Source organism: Peromyscus maniculatus, chromosome 8, assembly GCF_049852395.1.
Source record: "Peromyscus maniculatus bairdii isolate BWxNUB_F1_BW_parent chromosome 8, HU_Pman_BW_mat_3.1, whole genome shotgun sequence".
Lineage (NCBI taxonomy): Eukaryota > Metazoa > Chordata > Mammalia > Rodentia > Cricetidae > Peromyscus > Peromyscus maniculatus.
This window is the reverse complement of record NC_134859.1, coordinates 77,173,144-77,192,867: the sequence shown is the minus strand read 5'-3', so window position 1 is coordinate 77,192,867 and position 19,724 is coordinate 77,173,144. Positions and strand designations below refer to the sequence as shown.

Sequence of the window (19,724 nt, the reverse complement as noted above, 5' to 3'; positions counted from 1 at the left end):
GAGACAGAGAGAGACAGAGAGAGAGACAGAGAGAGAGACAGAGAGAGAGAGACAGAGACAGAGAGAGAGACAGAGACAGAGAGAGACAGAGAGAGACAGAGAGAGACAGAGACAGGGAGACAGAGAGACAGAGAGAGAGACTTTTTGTAGAGCACATTAGGCTTATGTTGCAATCTCTCCATTTCTGTATGATCCTATTTTCATGTACATGTGTCTAAGTTACCCATAACTCCTCCCCCAGCCTTCCTCCTCTACTACTACCTAGTTACCTAGTTTAGTTCTTTGTAATCTCTCTCATCAGAGTTAGCTAGGGATGGTGACTCCTACATTTTTAGATCACTGTTCATGTGGGTCTGGATCAGGCCTTGGAAGTTGTATTGCTAATAAACACCTGTATGATTTTGGTGGCTTGTTTCCACTGCACTTTGAGTTGGGACTGGTGTATTGCTACTGATAGCTGGCACCTTACTCTACCAACACTCCACCCAGTTGAGCTACCTTAGTCCACCCTAATCACCAAGTCTGAGTTCAAGTCCCTGGTGTTTGCTTTAACCTGACAGGGGAGGCAATCTGAGCAAATTAACTCAACCTAAACTGAAAATAACTCAGAGCAAATACATATTAATTTTGGAAGAAAAAACAACAGCTGCAATTGGGGAGGCTATTCATGACAAATTCACACTCTGCTCTTTTCTCTCGGAATTTGTTGAGAGTGTCAGTGTTCCTAATAAAATTCTGCCCGTTCCTTCCTCCTTGTAGACAGAGGCAGATTTTTGGTTAAGGACTGCTCTGTGAAATATAAGCAGATACAGTGTGGGCCTCTGGTCTGACTCAGCTGACCCCAGGCCTGTTTGCCTTATTTTTCATTCCTTGGCTTGTCAGGACCTCAGAGTTAAGAGTTTGGAACCGTAGTGTCCAAATTCTAATGAGAAAGAATCTCAAGCACACAAAGGTGGGGGAACGGAAATACGGTTACCTGGGACATAGGTGCTGTCTTGGATGCTCTTGACTCAGAGCTACTGAAACAAGTTCTTGTCAACAAGGGACCGGAGACAGCAAATCCCACACCATGTTTCAACCAGTGTATTCTGTTCGCTTTCCTTCTTTCCTCCTTCCCTCCATTTTTCCCTTTCTCGCTTCTCCCCTCCCTCCTTTCCTCCTTCCCTCTCCCACCTTCCCTTTTTTTCTGATTTGTTTTGCTTTTTTTGTGGCATTGGTGGCTGAAACGAGGACATCATACATTCGAGGCAAATGCTTTATGAGTGACACCCTCAACCTCTGATTCTTCATTAGTTATACCTGAGTGTACTTTTCAAACAAATACAATCATTTTTTTTAAAGACAGCAACATAAACTTCAATTCCTAAACACCAAAGCTGTCTTTAAAAACTAATGGTTTTTGTGGAACTGCAATGAAATTTACTTAAAATGGAAATACAAGGCAATGTTCTAAAAATTAAAGATCGTCTGAGGCTCCAATGAATCTCACATGTTTCATATTGTCAACACTCCCTGCACGGTGGTGAGCTCATTATTTTTGCATTTTGGAACGTATTTGTTAATACACCCTAGCAGCTAGAAAATCAATGCACCGCCATATGCCTAGGCTGAGACCATTTGTCATGGTTTGTGTTCCCTCCAAAGAGCACAGGACAGACCTAGACTTGTAGAAGCTCCAGTATGGGGATAGTTACTTGAAATATCAGATGGAAAACACACTAGCAAATGGTAGTGGTGGTGGTGGTGAGTAAATGCTGATCAAGGAGGACTCAAAATTCTGTTGACACTTCGTACTGCTGCTCACTGATCAACAACACCACAGCTGGGCGTGGTGTTTCAGGACACACTTTCCCATCACTAGTGGATTCATTGTAGAAGCAAGAGGAAAGGCCAGGAGACAGAAAAGCTGCAGGATCACACACACCCTGGAGCAGGAACACTCTTGGAAAACTGCTAATGAACTGGAATTTGTTTGTAGACCAGGCTGGCCTCTAACTCAGAGATCCACCTGCTTCTGCCTCCTGAGTGTGCTGGGATTAAGGTCATGGGCCACAATGCTGACTTATTTATTTTCTTAACAAAATAAAATTGTATATCATGTTCTTAGGCAGGGTTTTGCCTCTCCGTTACCCAGATTGAAGCATGAGGCTTGGTAGGGCAGACCAGAAGCAGATTGTTCCTTTCACATGCAGACAAAATCAGAGGTGACATGGTAGAGTGGGATAGACATCCACAGTCAGACATACAAAAGGACGCATAGCATTTGTAAGAACGTGTATGTGACATAATAAATGAATACGCATACATATGCACACAGAAGACTAAACACTAGAATCAGGTTCACTGACAGGAATGTTCATTCACCTCTCAAAGACATTTAGTAGGCACTGGTTTAAAGAACAGACTTTACAATTCCAGTTGCCAAGATTGTGTCAAATCGGGAAATGATATAACATCTCAGCAATGCAATGACAGTTCAGAAGACATGTGCCCTGTGCTCTGGTAGCCCTTTTCTTGCTTCTTGGTAAATTTCACGAGGTCAGAGTTCATATCCGCTGTGGGAGCTGATGCATCTTGAGAGCCCTGCACAAATACTTTTCAGGGAAGTACTCTACAGGCATCACAAGCTTTTCCCAAACCAGCCTGCCTCCTCGTGTATCTGCTGCACAAATGAGCTGAGGGTAACATCAGGGTGGTGCAAATCTTCAGTTACCTCCCGTTTTCAAATGGGTAAATCATTCACACCCTTAGGTCACCCGTTCTTAGTAACAGACGCTTCTCAGCACAAGCCGGCACCGATGGTGACTCACCAGTGTGCTATGACTCTGTGGCTTTTGGCCACCTCTGTAACCACAGTTTATCATACCTTTGCTCTAATCTGATTGGACGTCTCCACAAGCCATGTTTATACAAATCACTATGTGAACGGTGCTTCTTTACAAAACTGAAAACGGGCAAATGACTGGAAATGTGTGCAAAGTGCAAGAGCAAACTGACTTAGACCAAATCTCAGGAGACGGTATGTGTGTGGGTTGGGGGTGGTGGTGCACGCATATGTGCACACTCTTCTGTAATAAGAACACCGTTATCAATCTGACTGGTGCTCCAGATTCCAAATTCCATGGCACGTTTGGTCCAAGCTTCTCCTGAGCAGTGTTAAAGTCTCCCAAATGCAGCATGTTTTTCTCTCCCTTTGGAGAGAAAAACCTTTGGCTCGGGGTTATGACAAAATTTCCAACAGTATCTGAAATGCCCCTAAATACTATGAATCTGTGTGAAGTTGTTAACACTGTTGAGTTAAAATCAAAATGTCAGAGAACTCTGAAAAGCGCTGAAGATACTCTTCAACTGTGTCAGCAGTCTCAAATATTCAGGCAAGACTTAATTATTTATGCAAAGCAAGCCCACCATCTCATTAGTATGCAAAATTGTCTAATAATAGTAAAACCTGTGTACACTCAAGAATTGTTTTAAAATAAATTTGTGACTTAATTGCAGTAAATATGTAATTGGTATGTCTTTTTAGTGTACCTTTATAGTCTTAGTCACATCAAGATGGCTTGGACAAGAGGCCGTTAAGTGGGGAGAGTTTACGAGCCTCTGCCTGCTTCTGTCTATCACTGTCTATCACTGCCTATCTCTAGAGGCTGGACATCCAAGACCAAGGCAAAGGAGCAGGGACTGAACCCTCTGAAGGCTCTGGAAGGCCCTGCTCCAGGTCGTTCTCCTGCCTTCCAGCTCTTTTGCTTTGGTTCGCATAACTCTAGTCTTCACAGAGTGATTTCTAAGACTGTGTATGTCCAGTCATCCACTCCTTTTAAAATTTGGAGACTGAGTCTTACTCTGCAGTCTAGGTTAGCCTTAAACTCATGATCCTTGTGGCTCTTAGCCCTAAGCACGAAGATAACAGACATGTACCCTCCAGCCTGGCTGAATTTGAAGCAACAGTAGCCATATTGAATTAGGGGGTCCATCTTCCTTCCTGTATGAGTTTATCTTGACTAATTATGGGCAGAAATGACTTTATTCAAACCAAACTCAAAATCTGAGGTGCCATGTCTAAAGATTCCTACAAAATAAATTGGGGAATGTGTGGTGTTGGGAAACACTCAACTCCCAACCTGTTTTTCATCCTCCCAAATTTCCACTGTGAGTGGCAGCAGCCCTTACCCTGAACTGACCTGAGCCTTCAAGTGATGTGACTCCTCCTTGTGTCCACCTATCTCATGGTGTACCAACAATGGCTTTCTTGTCACCACATCACTGTTTCGCCCATGTTGTAGTTTACATAAAAAGGCTTAGGGAGTCAAATCATGCACGAATGGCCTGCCAGCAGATGCTGACAGAAAAGAACTGAGGTGGGCTTGTGTGGGGGAATGCCCATCCTTAGCCCACCATCCCCTAGTGATCTTGGAGACACCAGGGGATGCTTTTCTGTCCAAATCAGGACAATTAGTTTATCCGCCATTGGCAACTCTGGCTATAATATTCAGTGGAGCAAATCTGGTCATTACATTACTTACTAGGCATGCACTGAACAGCGTCCTAGGTATTAAAAGGGATCAGTAGGTAGAACATACAAGGGTAGTGGCTATTATCGGTTGTGGGAAAAAAAAATTAGCACAGGGTGAGACCAATGGTAGTGGGTTCGGATCCTGCCTGCTGAGAGTGCTAGCTACTCAGGGGCCTTGCCGAAGCTGTATCTGTTCTTTGAGTTACTTATCATTAAATTTAAACCATTTTTGTCACTCTTTTGTAAGAGTGTGAGGATTAAATGATACCATAGATTAAAAAAAAATATCTGGCATGTACTGAGACTTTTGAAAATCCCCATTCTTCTCCTTTTCTGCTGCCTGCCTGCCGGGAGATTTATATGTATGTCTCCCACAGCTACTGCTGTGGCCAAATTAGGGAAAATGTTGCATTTGCTTTAATAATAATTGTACATGATGGCAAAGTACCAAATTAAAATAATGCAAACCAAGGAAGCGCTAATCCCACAAGGAAACAAAACTAAGACGGTATTTGAAGGTCAGGGGAACCGAATGTTTCTTCTATTGGCAACTCATCCGACTGGGTTTCATTGCTGAATTTATAAAACCTAAGAACCTCACAGTTGTGAAATGAATTCCTCTAGGAAATAACTTTAATTAAAAATAAGAAGCTGTGAGGCTGGAGAGATGGCTCAGTGGTTAAGAATGTTGGCTGCTCTTACAGAGGACCCAGGTTCAATTCCCAGCATCCACATGGTGATTCACAACCATCTGTAACTACAGGCCCTGGGAATCTAACTCCCTCTTCTGGCCTCTGTGGGTATTGCATGCCCAAACACCCATTCACTGAAAATAAAGAGTAACTAAAAAAAATTATTTTCTAGGGTTTGAAATGCAAGTGGTGCTGGAAATTTATATCAGAATTATATGTTAATGGTATGTGGATGCGTGGCCTTTGGGTAGGAACTTCGGGCTAGCTGAGAGTGAGAATTCTTATTATAGAGCTGGTGGCTTCATAAAGTACATGTGGCCATCACAACATACGGATACTTAAAAATAGGTTTTTGGATTTTGTTTTGTTTTGAGACAGGGTTTCTCTGTGTTGTTTTGGTGCCTGTCCCGGAACTCACTCTGTAGACCAGACTGGCCTAGAACTCACAGAAATCTGCCTGGCTCTGCCTCTCAAGTGCTGGGATTAAAGGCCTGTGCCACCACCACGCAGCTTGGTTTTTTGCTTGTTTGTTTTTAAATAGTATTTTGCATGGAATTATTTGCAGTGGGTTTTGGTCATTGTGATCTCTGAACATACTGGGCATTCATAGGATGGGTAGGTCAGTACTGTTAGTAATCAAAAAGAATAAGATTGTATGACAAAATAAAGTTGAATTGCTTTACAGAAAAAAAGAAGAAAAGAGACCAGGGCTAGCATTTTTGTTTTAGGTGACATCCTCTGCCATGTTGTAATGTGGCAACAAGACCTTGACCAGATGCTAGCACCATGCTCTTGCTCATCCCAATCTCATCCCAATCTGGAAATCATGAGTCAATTGACCCCTTCCTCTTCATAAATCACATCATCTACAATTCTGAGTTGTAGCCACAGAAAACAGACCAGGATATCAGCAAGAGGCGTATTACAGATATATGCTTGTCATAAAATTCTGAGTATGTACTACACAGGAAATATATATATATATATATATATATATATATATATATATATATATATATGTTCTTGTTTAGAGAAAACAAATTGAATAAACTACAAATCATATGACCTGGGGATGTTTAGAATAATTCACTGCCAACTATTCCAGCCTTAGCTGGCCTGTAGTTTGTCTTCTGCTTTCCTTTTTTTTTTTCTTTCTCCTCTGTATTTATTTTCTTTCATGGTGGTAGTTACTATTACTATTATCATTATTATTTGACTTTTGTTTTCTTACGATATACTTTTCTCCATCTGTTAATTTCCCTTTAAAAAAAGAATTTGTCGTGTGTGTGTGTGTGTGTGTGTGTGTGTGTGTGTGTGTGTGTAGTGTGTAAGGGGAGGGCAGATGCCCTCTGTGGTTATAGTAGAATGTCAGTTAGTCCTCTAGAGCTGGAGTCACAAGCATTTGGAAGCCACCCAACATGGGAGATTGGAACTGAACTCTGGTTCCAAGAGCAGCAAGCACCTTCAACTCCTGAGCTCTCTTTTCAGCCCCTACTTGCTCCTTCTTGCATTGGCCCAAATATGGAATTGAAACGTAACTGCCAAGTATTTCATGTAACCATTTTTAAGAGAATGCTTATTTCATTTTCTTAATTAAGAATATTCTTGATACTCTTATTAGATGAGTTGAACATTTATGTCTGTCAAAAGCTCAGTTAATTAACACAGCTAGCATTAATTTGTGATAGCTCATTGACTTTTCCTCCAATAATATATTTTGCATCCACTGACATAGGGTAGAGAAAGAAGGACATTAGTATGAAAAAAGAAATTTCTAGAAGCAGTGTGTGAACTTCCCATATTAGACAGTCATGTTTTACATTTTCATTTTAAGAGTGAAATTGCTGTTTGACCATACATCAGAAAAATCTTTCTGTATATTTTCAACATAATTTTCAAAACATGTCTGTAAGGGAACCAATTTGTCTTCATATTGTTACAACTACTTTAAAAAAAAAAAAACGCAAAGACAAAAGAGAACCCGGGGTCAGCGTGGGGCAGGCTCCCCTCTTCCCTCTTCCCTCACAAACTGTAATTCTGTTTCTCATTTTTTCATCGTTTCAGAAGACACCGGACTTCCACAGTCAACGGCTTCTATAATTTTTTGCTTCTACGCTTTGTTTTAGCCATTCCTTCTATGCAAAAGGTCACCTCCTGTATTCCCAACCCACTTTCACTTTCCAGGAGTTGAAAGTTGAATCACCGTCTCTCTGATGGTCAAGTTGGTGAGACTGGCCAGTCAACACTGAGCAAATGCATCTCTGCTCCCACAGCCTCTACAGACCCTGGCAGCGCATACACACAAACGCTCTTTCCTCTCACTGTCTGGGGCAGGTGTGACTCTTCTGCCCCCTGTTAGGCAGCAGAGGGCAGAGGTCAGGAGCTCAGGGCTCACTTACATCTTTCAACTCCACACAGGTCCTCAGGGGAAGAAAGGGCCAGCCAAACATCAAGCAGACCTGTAAGGGAAGGGAGGGCATGGCACATACATGTACAATGGAGATAAGCTCGGATGAATGAGCAGGAGAAAAAAATTATTAGTCAACAGCAACCACAAAAGGAGCAAGAAGGTTGTGGGTTCTTTTTGGGGGATTAAAACACAAAGCTGTAAGACCTCAGACTATAAAAAAATAAATCAATCTGCAATAAGTTTGCATTAAATCAGATCAGATTTGAAGACTAGAGGTAAAACGTTGTGTGTTTGTGTGTGTGCATGTATTTATGCATGTGTAGGTAGGTATGCATGTGCATGTATACATATGTGGTGGCCAGAGGTTGGTATTTTCTATTATTCTCCATTTTATTTTTTGAGGCAGGGTCTCACCTGGAGCTCACTGATCCAGCTAGACAAGATGATCACCATGCCCCAGGAATCTATCTGTCTCTGGGATTACAGGCATATGACACCACACCCATTTTTTTTTTTATGTCTGTGCTTGGGATATGAACTTGGGTCCTCCGGCTCCTGTAATTAGCATTTTACTGAATGAGCTAGCTTTCCAGTCCCCAGAGATCAACCTTTCTGATGAGAAGTACACATAGGAATAAAAAGCCAACATTCATCACAACTAGATTAATTGTTAAGCATTGTCTCAAGTAGTTTTAGTGAACAGACTCATTGAAAACTGAAATTTTCAAATGACCCTGTCCCTAGGCATGAGGTATGAAGAGGTAGCCCAACCCAGGCTTGGTCACACAGCTTGTGATTCGAGGGGAAATGGAATGTGATGAGCTGTTATACAAAAAAATAATATCCCAAAGTCTGAGTGTATAAATAAATGTGATTACTGGGAAATATTGGAGTTATAAAGTACAGATGTGATTTAGTTTCATTATTTATTCCGTCCCCTGACACCCCACACATCTTTTAAACCTTGTGCATCACCTCTCTCTCCTAGCATGGAGGCATGAGTAACCAGCCTCACTGTGAAATGATATTGCTGAGGTCTCGCACTTGGAGAACACAGCTGGAGACCATCGGAGCATCTTACCTTAAACAGTTGCTTCATGCACGAAGGGAGTGAGCAGTGGGTGGGTAGTAAGACAGAGCCTCAGTTTCCTCCTCCAATCAGGACCTGCATGTGGGGAGAGAACTGGAGCCACAACAGGGGCAGTTGTTTCCTGCTGCATTTGGTGGTCTCTCCCCAACATCCCTTATCCAGTCTCATACCACGGTGCTTTTCTTCCCTATTGGAGCAGGATCCTTAAAATGAAGGCTGGGTCCCCTTACCCAGTGGGATCCATGAGCGCTATGCTGCGTCACCACCACGCGGATGGAAGGCTGGGAGGTCAGTGCGGTCTCCGGAGCGTACTCCTTGCTGGGATCCTTGCCCCGGCAGTCATACAGCACGCAAGAGATGAGGAACACCAAAAGCAAGATGACGTAGCTTGCAACTAGGATGATGAGGTTCAAGGTGACAGGGTCGATCTCCAGGTAAAACTCCATCACCTCTCCGACAGCGGCGGCGGCGGCGGGAAAATGTGTCTAAGGAAAGGCATTCGGGGTCAGTTTGGGCTTTGCAGGGAGCAAACACAAAGGCTACATTGACTCTGGAATAAAAATACAGTAATCCCCACTGCTCCAGGAAACCTCGGGGATTAGAGCTGCTCAGTTTAATAACTTAAGCTCTTTCTGTTAATACCACAGGCACCAACACTGGAGAGAAGAGTGTGGGAGGAAGAGGGAGAGGGAGAGGGAGAGGCGCCTGAACACAAGTGCTGCTAACGAACGCATACCACACCAAGACAACACTCACAAACCCAGATTGCCCTGGAAGACTACGAAGTGTGTAGTGTTGTTAGCCTTCACCTAATGGAAATCGAAAGCCAAGTGTGGGGTGTTTTTAGGGGGCCAGGCCTTTGGGGTTTGGATCAGCATCTTTTAATCAGGAAGAATGTACCAGCACCTGATATATTCACTGTGGTGGGTTGAGTAAGAAAGGCTCCCATAGGCTCCTGTGTTTGAATACTGGGTCTCGGTCTGGTAGAGCTATTTGGGAAGGATTAGGAGGCGTGGCCTTGTTGGAAGAGGTACATCGTTGGGAATGGGCTTGGAAGTTTCAAAAGACTTCAAGACTCCTCTGTCTGCCTCTTGCCTGTGCGTCAGGATGTGAACTTTCAGCTCTTCCTGCCGCCAAGTCTCTGCAGGACCATCCCAGACTCTAACTCCTGAAACTGTTAGCCCAGTTAAATGCTGGATGTTATAAGTTGCCTTGGTGTTTGCCACAGAAATAGACTGGTCACTGAGACATTCACCATCCTTTATTTTTCTCTTTTCACTCATCCATCCTTTCAAGTACCTCCTGTGTCTCATGATCTTCCTTAAACATCAATGAGGCTGTGGTAAAGGTAAGATGGTCTTGAAGGGAGACAGATGTTAAACAATTAGTTGCATAAATCAACCTTTAAGGATGTTGGGATGGGCTGGAGGCATAGCTCAGCAGTTAAGAGCACTTGCTGCTCTTGCAGAGGAATTTGAACTCAGTTCCCAACACCCACACTGAGTGACTCACAACTGCCTGTAATTCTGGCTTAGGAAAATCTAATGTCTCTGGCTCAGAGGGCACTTGTACTAATGTGTACATACACACAGGCACACACACACACACACACACACACACACACACACATACACATGATTAAAAATAAAATAAGGCTTAAAATTTAAAAAGTGAAGGGTAGGAATACATTTATAAGGGACATAACAAGAGAAGGTCCCAGGATGGGTTAAAACAATTCCATACACAGGGTCAGCCAGGTGGCTCAGCAGCTAAAGGAGTCTGTCACTGCACCTGATGCCCTGAGAGTGAGTCCCAGGACCTCCATGGTGGAGGGAGAAAACCAGCTTCCAAAAGTTGTCCTCAGGCTACCTGGAGCAAGAACATGTTGTGGCATGTATCCTCCATCTATGAAACGAACAGGCTAATTAAAATGTCATTTTAAAAAGGCCAATAAGGAAGCAATATTTAACCCATGACCTGAAGGGTAAAATTTATCCAGCTAGGACAGGCAGAAAGGGGGTCTTGTGGCCACAGAAGTAGAGTATGTGGAAGATCTGAGAAGAAAAAAGGCAGGGAAATGAGAAGAAAGGAAACAAAGGAGTGTAACTCGAGCATTGAGGAAGAATGAAGAGCATGGGGGGGGGGGCGCGCGTGACTTTCGGGCTGCGCTAAGGACTGCAGCCTTGGTCCCAGGGCAAAGGTACCATTGGAATTTTGACCAGGGAGCAACAAGATCCTGTTTGCATTTTGAAGAGACCACATTTGGCTGCAAGAGGGCCTGCAAGGTGAGGGGAAAGCCATATATGGATTAGAATAAGGTATTCTTCTAGGTCTAAATTTTTCCTATCCCAATTGTAGCCCTGTCCCAGAGTGCCAACAGACCCATCTCCATTTTCATACGATTTACACTGAAGCACCAGACTCTCTGCTCACAGTGCTCTGCTGCTGCCATCTTGAAATTACTAAGAAGTTGAAATTTTGGATGGGGCTATCTGTAACAGCAAATCTTCATTAATAGCTTGGCTGGGTTTAGAATCACCTAGGAGATGAGCGAAGTACATCTCGGGGGGTGGGGGTGGGGGTGCCTGTGAGAGCATTTCCAGAACGGAGACTTACATTGAATATGGGTAGTACCGCCCAACAGGCTAGTGGTCGGGACAGAGGAAAAGGAGAAAGGAGCTCAATGCTAGCATTTTCCTGTTCTCTGCTTTCTGGACCATGATATGAACTTCTCTGCTCTACCACACCTTCTTGGCCTTGATGCACTAAACCCCTCCAAATCCATGACCCAAAATGGATCCTCCCTTAAGCCGCTTCTATGAGGCATTTGGTCATGATGATAAAAACCTAACTTCGGACATTCCCACAGTTCATTTCTTTTTCTTGGTTTTGTATGTGTATTTTTGGTTGTACAGGACACCAACCGCCATTTCTCTAATGATAACGGCAGTCTTCTGATACTCCTAGTTAAAGGCTGATGCATCCATCCAGAGGTTGAGGTTGGTAGGTTTCTTTGTTTTGTTTTAGCATTATTAAGCTCTAACGAGCTTCCTGCCATACCCATTTGTACCTATCTTCCACAGGAACCCGAGAATTCAGGAACGCTTTAGAGGGTCACTTGTAATCCTCTAGAGATCTTTTCCCAAGTAAAATAGTCTATGATTGTGTGGTCCTGGACTCAGGATGAATGCTTCTTATATGCTGTAGTTTTGGGGTCAGCCTTCTTGGACTCAACTGGGCTTCTTATTAATACAGATACCTGTATCTAACCCAGGTAGATTTAATGAGGATCTTTGGGACTTGAGTCTTAGAATCTGCATTAATAGAAGTCTTCATGGATATTTTACTATGCAAGTATTTTGGAGTCTTGAGCATAAAATATGAAAGTAAAGTCTGTGACCATATCTCTGACTGTGCCCAATTTCATCTAATCTTGGATCTGGTTAGTACTTGAATGGGAGAACATAAAAGCAGAAGGTGAGGGAAATGGTCAAATGGACCTTGAACATCTGCCAAGAGATACTCCAGGATGTTTTCAATATACAATTCAACGCTGTTCAATAGATTCAGAGAATTAATTTTTGTCAAGAGAAAGTCCTTTTCCTGGCAACAATTTCCGTTTACACAGCTCGTAGGAGACAGATGTTAAAAATAGAGCGCCAATATATTGAGCTCCTGTGGTTCCCTCTGGAAGGACCATGGTTTGCTTTCTTACTGAAGGCAGATCTATAGAAAAATCCATTTGCAATCAGGAAGTTTCTTGGTGAGCACAGGACCCTAGGAAGTGGGGTTGTCTCTTGCCCGTGTCGATCACTTGTAAAGTCCTAGGTTGAAGCCAGGCTTTAGCTTTAAAAGGCAGCGATTTGCACCAGTTCATCACGTTCTTTTGCCCACCCTGAGCTCTGGCTTCTTAACTTCTGTAGTGAACTTGAACAGCCAAGGCCCAGGTGTCTCCATGGAACAACATGTAGGGTCACTTTGGCACCTTTAAACAGATGCACAGACTTGTTAAAATTGACTGTGACATGAGAAATCCATGTAGTGCGGTCCATATTAAATTAAAGTGTATGCCACTGTTCTGCTCTTGTGAGTGGGGTTTTCCCACCAGTTCTAGAGTCCTTTGGTGATAACCCTTAATCATGACTGTAAATCTGGCATGGCTTCTCTTCTTTCATCAGCCCAATTCATCACCTTTCACTTGGTGTCCTATAATATTTTAAGATTATTGCTTCTGGCTTCAGGTGTTTAGTACTACCAGAATAGACTTTTATGTTTTTCTGTTCTTGTTGTCTTATTGTTCTGTCTCTGCTTAAACTTCATTCTGTGGGCAGGGTCGGGTGGGGACCTGGAGAGATGACTCAGTGGTTAAGAACACTGGCTTTTCTTCCAGAGGACCCAGGTTCAATTCCCAGCATCCACAACTGCCTGTAACTCCAATTCCAGGACTTCTGAAACCCTCACATAGACATACATGCAGGCAAAACACCAATGAACATAAAATAAAATTTACAGACACACCACACCACACCACACCAAACAAACCAAAAAACAAACAAAACTTCATTCTGTGACCAACCTTTCTGGTAGGTCTACTTCCTGTAATGTCTGAGGTGAAATGAAGCCTACTGGTTTTACCTAATTAACACCAGGATGCCTGCTCTTTTTTTTTTTTTTTTTTTTTTTTACATTATGGCCAGCCTCTCCAATGGGGCCTGCCTTCTTTTAATCCCTAAAGCCTTTTCCTTTTGTGCCATCTAGTGGTTAACTGAGTAACACCACCAACTTGGCAAAAGGCCAGAGATGATGCTGGGCAGGGAAAGGAAATGTAAAAACTAATAAGGAGGCTCGTTTCAGAACAGCCCCTCAGGGCAGTCAGGATGCACTCACTCCTCATTCCTTGAGAACATTAATTGCACACTTAGCATGCTGGCAGATCCTTGGGGGTTCGGAGCTGGATCTGTGTAGCTGTGACACACACACACACACACACACACACACACACACACACACACACACACGTGTGCGCGCAGTGTTGCAGAGCTCAGGCAGAAAGGTAACCTTCAGTCCCGCTATTCGAGACTTGCTCTCTGAATTTAGGAAAACTGAGGCTCAGAGAAGCCATGGCATGTTATTTCCCCCCTCCCTTCTCTTTCTCCTCCTCCTGCTCTTCTTCCTCCTCCTCCCCCCCCTCTCTTTCCCTAGAGCCTGCAATAGGGATCAAATGTCTGTATGGAATACCCTGTGCTGTGTAGGGAGGCATTCAGAACCCAAGAGAGGAGTACTCCATGGGTTCTCACTTGCGTTCACAAATATTTGTACTGAAGTCCATGGGGACTGCTGACCTGGAGATAGTGTCCATATCGTTGTGACACTATTACATTTCAAGGCAACTAGAGTTTATTGCTTAAAATACCCAAGTATTTTTTCTGTATTTTAAATATTGTGGCTGGCAATTTATTCCTGGTATTCTATACAGAGTTCCTCTATAAGACATACAGGGTCTTCTATAAGATACAATGTCCCCAAAGTGCAGGGTTAATTTTTAATAATGTCAGAGGCAAAAATGTCACAAACCTATAAAAATTATGGGAGATGTCCTTCCCTTTTTAGTTGAGGACATTTAGATTCAGAGCAGTGATGTTTTAGGGTCAAGTAGTAGATGATGGGAAGACTAGAAGGCCAGTGTCCTTTTCTTTCTCTTTCTTTCTGTTTTCTCCTTTTTCTTCATTCTTGTCTTGGATGTGTTGGTGGTTGAACCCAGGGCCTTGTGCACGCCAGGTAAATGCTCTACCTCTGAGCCACATCCTCCACCCTAAGGCAAGTTTTAAAATATGTGTGTGCATGTTGTTATACTTTATTATAATATTATAACATAATATTTAAAAATTATATTTGATTAATTCTTTGAGAATTCCATAAAATGTATTTTGATCACATCTACCCCTCCCTCAACTCTGCAGAAATCAACCCCACCAATTTTCTTATCTATTTCTCTCTGTCTCTCTGTCTCTCTCTCCCCTCTTCTCTTTTTCTCTCTTTGTCCCATCAAGTCCACTTTGTGTTGAACTTGAGTGTGGGGCCTTCCCTGGAGTGTGGCCAACGTACTAGGTGTCCCACCATTAAAGAAAGCTGACCCTCTTTAGACAGATTTTGTTACTTCTTGGAGTACATCACACATGCATACAATTTTGGATTATATTCGTTTGCCTCTTGCCCCTAACTCCTTCCAGACCCACGTTCCACCCCTCAAAGTCTTTTAACTTCATGTCTCATTTAAGAAAATGTAACCCACAAGTCCAGTGTGTGCTGCCCATGAGTCTGTGGGTGTGGCTTCATCCACTGGAGAATAGTGGGTGGACCAGGTGCCACACCCTTTTCAGGAAGGCTTTGTGCTGGCCTTTCTAACCTGAGAAGAAAATGAAAGGACACACTAGGTAGCCGGCGATTTTCAACCTCCCTAATGCTGTGACCTTTTAACACAGTTCCTCATTTTGTGGTGACCTCCAACCATAAAATTATTTTCATTGATACTTCATAACTGTAATTTTGCTACTGTTGTGAATCACAATGTAAATATCTGTGAGGTTTTTTTTTTTTTATGGTTGTAGGTGACCCCTATGAACAGGTTGTTCAACTCCTCAAAAGGGTCTCAACCCATAGGTTGAGAACGGCTGCTGTAGACGCTAGTGGAGCAAGAGTAGCAGTGTGAAACAATGTAACTAATCTGTATTTTCAAAAGAACACCCGACTTCATTTAAGACAGGACCCTTTCCCACCTCTTCGTCCTAGGTTCCAGCTGCAGGCACCTGTGTCTCACTGGCAGCCTCTGGAGAAATACTGCTCCATCTTACCACTGAAGCATTTCATATCCTTCCACTGCATTGGGTTGAATTGCACCCTCACCTCCGGCCTCGATTCATACCTACCTGGAACCTCAGAATATAACCTCCTTTGGAAACAAGGTGTCCTTAGTTGAGGTCTGACACAGACACCCCAAAAGGGAAATGCCATGTGAAGACAGGGTGAGATGGGAGTCCTTATTCCATGGAGCATTTAGAATTACCAGCAGTTACCAAAATCTGGGAGAGACAGGACACAGATCTTCCTTCTGAACCTCCAGAATGACTTCAGACTTCCTGTCTCCACAATCGAGGGATTAATGTCTTTGATTAAGTAATCCTTTTTGGGGGGGGGGTCATTTTTAATACTGGTCCCAGGGAATGAACAGACCATGTGTATACTCAATAGGTGAGATCAGATTGGGCTCAAAGAAAACTGTGAGGCTTACAGGGTTTTTAAAGGGCTTCTTCTGCTTTAATTTGGGACTTGTCCCTTCTGGTACCATGCTGGAATCCTGGCTCCCTTTTCTCAGGTATGGCTCCAGAACAAAGTGAGTGAGATGAGATAAAATGCCTGTATGCGGAATTTACTTCCATAAAAGATAAAGACCTTCCCATTGAAACCTTCATGTTGAAAATAGCTCCTTTTTGGTAGCCCTCATGCAGCTTTTTATAACTTCCTGGTGAAAGCCCTCAGAAGACACAGAAAAAATACCCAGGCCTATAAAACTGATCAGGACCAACATTGCGGGGTGGGGGGTGGGGGATGGGGTGGGGGGTGGGTGGGGGGTGGGTGGGTGGGATGGGGTGGGGGATGGAGGATAGTTTTTGAAGAGGCTAAGGTGATGCCTCTCTTTCTCTCAAGAATGATTACAACCCATTTCTATTCCCCTTTATCACCCAGGATTTCTAAAGGAAGTGTCTCTTGGGAGAGACCCAGCCTTGAAGAGCCAGATCCATCATTCTTGAGTTCCTTCGCACATTTCAGATATTTATACCAACATCCATAAACCAAGAATTAGGCGCTATGGGTAGAACAAGGGCTATTTTTAAAATTTGAAGACATCGGTGTTATGTAGCAAGTGGTTAAAAACACTGAAGCCTCCAATACAAGACAAGAAGAGTGAGGAAATGTAGGCAGCTTCCCTACTCATAAGGCAATGAGACTTTAAAATGGGGTCCCAAAGGCAACAAGAGTTCAGATATTAATGTGTGTCCCCCCTAAACACCTATTACATGTTGAGAGAAAGCCTAGAGTCACCCAAGAGGGCATTCCAACACAGAAAAGGCTAGGTTTGTTCCATGTAATGGTGAGTACATAGAGATGTCCCTCCTTCCCCCATCCCCACCCTGCATATGGCACTGGGCAACAATGTTCTGGGTAGAAAATAAAGTATAGTAACTGAGAGATGCTAATAGGACAGACCACAGACACTTAGGATGGAATGTATGGCCAGAGGATGCAAGGAAAATAGGCAAAAGTTTTTTAAGACTCCAAGATGAGGCCAGATTGACAAAACTGAGAGGTCATAAAGGGTACATAATTCTACCAAGAGCCAGAGTGGTAACCGGTCTATAGGGTGTAGCATAAATCTTAGAGGATCTTATTAATAAAATCAAATCCAAGGCCAGTTATTGGGGTGAACACTGGAAGATCAGAGAGACAGAACAGGCCACAGCTAACCTCACCTGGCCAACTTCTCAGCCGATCCTGTTCCCTCAGACTGAAAGCTTCTGAGTCCTCATCCAGAATGAATCTCAGCTGAACTGTGCTGCTCAAAACCTAAAAGCTTAACCAGCCAAATGCTTCTAGTTTCTGGTCCTCACGCCTTATATATCTTTCCTTTCTACCATCACTCCCTGGGATTAAAGGCATGAGTCACCATGCTTGGCTGTATCCTTGAACAGATGGATTTCTGCCTCTAGAATGCTAGAATTAAAGGCGTGTGCTACCACTGCCTATCCTAAGTATCTAGTGGCTTTTCTGTTCTCTGACCCCAGATAAGTTTATTAGGGTACACAATATTTTGGGGAACACAATACCACCACATTTCCTCTCTTTTAGTCTAAAATTTAAAAAAAGCTTATAACTAATACAAGAAAAACTATCTAATAAGTATATATAATATATAGTCAAAAATTACATTAACAATGTCTAGTCCATTAACATTTGACAGATTCAGACAAAAAACTCCATTATATATATTAACAATGTCCAGTCCAGTAACATTTGATAAACTCAGACAAAAAATTTTCATTACTTATTTAAAACAAGTAGTTCCTTTTTAAAAGTATTTTTTCTTTTCATAATAGATTCAGTTATCTACCTTTTGTCATTTTTATATCTTCCCCTTTTTCCTTTTAGTGTAGATTCAGTGAGCTACCCATTTATCTCATTATTTCTTTATCTTTTTTCTCAGAGTAGACTCAGTGATCTATCTCATATCTATATTCTTTTTCCTTTTCCTTTTTTTTAAAACAAAAACTCTAAATCTAATCTCCTTGTTTAGCTTTTTTCCTAACCATTAACAATTAACAACTTGTAACTAACCATCATAAACAATGACAATTATCCATAAGTCATTGAATGACCAAAAAACTACCCACCCCACCTCTTGGGAATGTGGGCATAGTTTTCTTAAAATTACTTCCTGCTTTCTGGGGGTGGAGACATCTTTAGGGAATTCTGAAAAGAAATTTTTTGGGTTAATTGTCAAGTCCTGTATCATTTGTTCAATCTCTGCATATTGAGAAAGTGAAGGGTTTGTTTCAAATCCTTGTTCAAGTAGTCTGTCAGGCTGGATCATCTCAGCTAGCCATCTCAAAATTGTCCTGAGCAGTTTGTAGTCCAAAGTTGATCTTTCCGTGATGTTAATCAGCTTAATGGCTTTACTATAGTCCATGTGGAATCATCGTTGTGGGGTCTCATCATCCTTTTGAAGATTTCAAAGTCACTGTTAGATGTGGTCATGGTTCCCTGAAGACTTTTTTTTTTGTCTCCTCTGTGGTTTGGAGCAATCACGGTCTGATAAATTATAGGGTGTCTCATTTAGTGGGCCATAGAGTTGGCTCAGTGGTCAAGGGCACTGGCTGTAAGAGGACTAGGGTTCAATTCCCACTGCCTACATGGTGGCTTATAACTGTCTAATACTCTAATCCCAGGACATCAGATGCCCTCATATGGGTGGCATGTAGACAAGTTGGAGATGGTGGTGGGAATGGGATCAGATGTACCAAGAGATCTCCTCAGGATGAGTTAATTTTGATATGCAAAGGAGATAGGTAGGTATCTGAGCATGGATCCTAGAGGAAAGGCCAGTGCTGCAAACACAGACTTCAGAGCCATCAATATGCAGCACTGTGCACCATCACAGAACTGGATGAGAAGCCTTGTAAGAAAATTCAGGCAAGGAGAATAAGAGGTCTTAGGGTGATGGCTCAAGTGTCCCAATGTTTATAGAGGCCCAGCAGAGAAGGAGGATGAGTAAATGATGAAGAGAAGGCGTGGCCAGTGAAGTAAGAGGAAACCCAGATTCAGCACCATGAAAATTAAGGGAGAAAAGGGTCAACTAAACGAATAGAAAAACTGGATTAAAGGTCGCTGCATGATGGGTTGGTGAGATGGTACAGTGGGCAGACGTGTCTGCCACCAGGCGCAACCGGAGTTTAGTTCCAAAGGCCCACAAGGTAGAAGGAGAGAACTGACATCCACTGGCTGTCCTATGACCTCCATGTATGCCCAGTGACATGTGCCCGAACACAAGATAAATATAATTAAAAAATGTGAAAGATGCTAAATGGTTGGGTAATATAAGACTAGAGAATTTGGCTGTTAGTTTTACAGTCTTCATTACAAACTTTAGAGTCTTTCAGAGGAGGGGTGGGATGAGGATGAAAATTCTCCAACACAGATTGACAAAAGAGCTTAAAACAGACCATGAAAGCAGTGAGTGTAGATTATAGATAACTGTGAGGATTTTGGCTGGGAAGGATTTCAGAAAAACAAGATTCTGTTTGGTTCTCAGATGAATTACAGTAAAACATGTGTGTGGGTCTGTGGGAACATTCTAATATGAAAGGTCAAAGGAAAAAAATCATAGTAGCATAATCCTTGGGCAAAGATGGGATTCAGAATGAACATGGATACATGGACCCCAATCAGGAGTGGGGCCACACTTCT

The 19,724-nt window shown here is 42.7% G+C and overlaps 1 protein-coding gene across 1 annotated transcript; it reads right to left on the bottom strand.

Annotated features, from left to right (window-relative positions):
• Positions 1–8,869: 8,869 nt before the first annotated feature.
• On the bottom strand, positions 8,870–9,151 carry Smim36 (small integral membrane protein 36). The gene has a single exon (XM_076577769.1). The coding sequence runs from the start codon at positions 9,149–9,151 to the stop codon at positions 8,870–8,872; it is 282 nt and encodes a 93-aa protein (XP_076433884.1).
• Between the last annotated feature and the right edge of the window lie 10,573 nt (positions 9,152–19,724).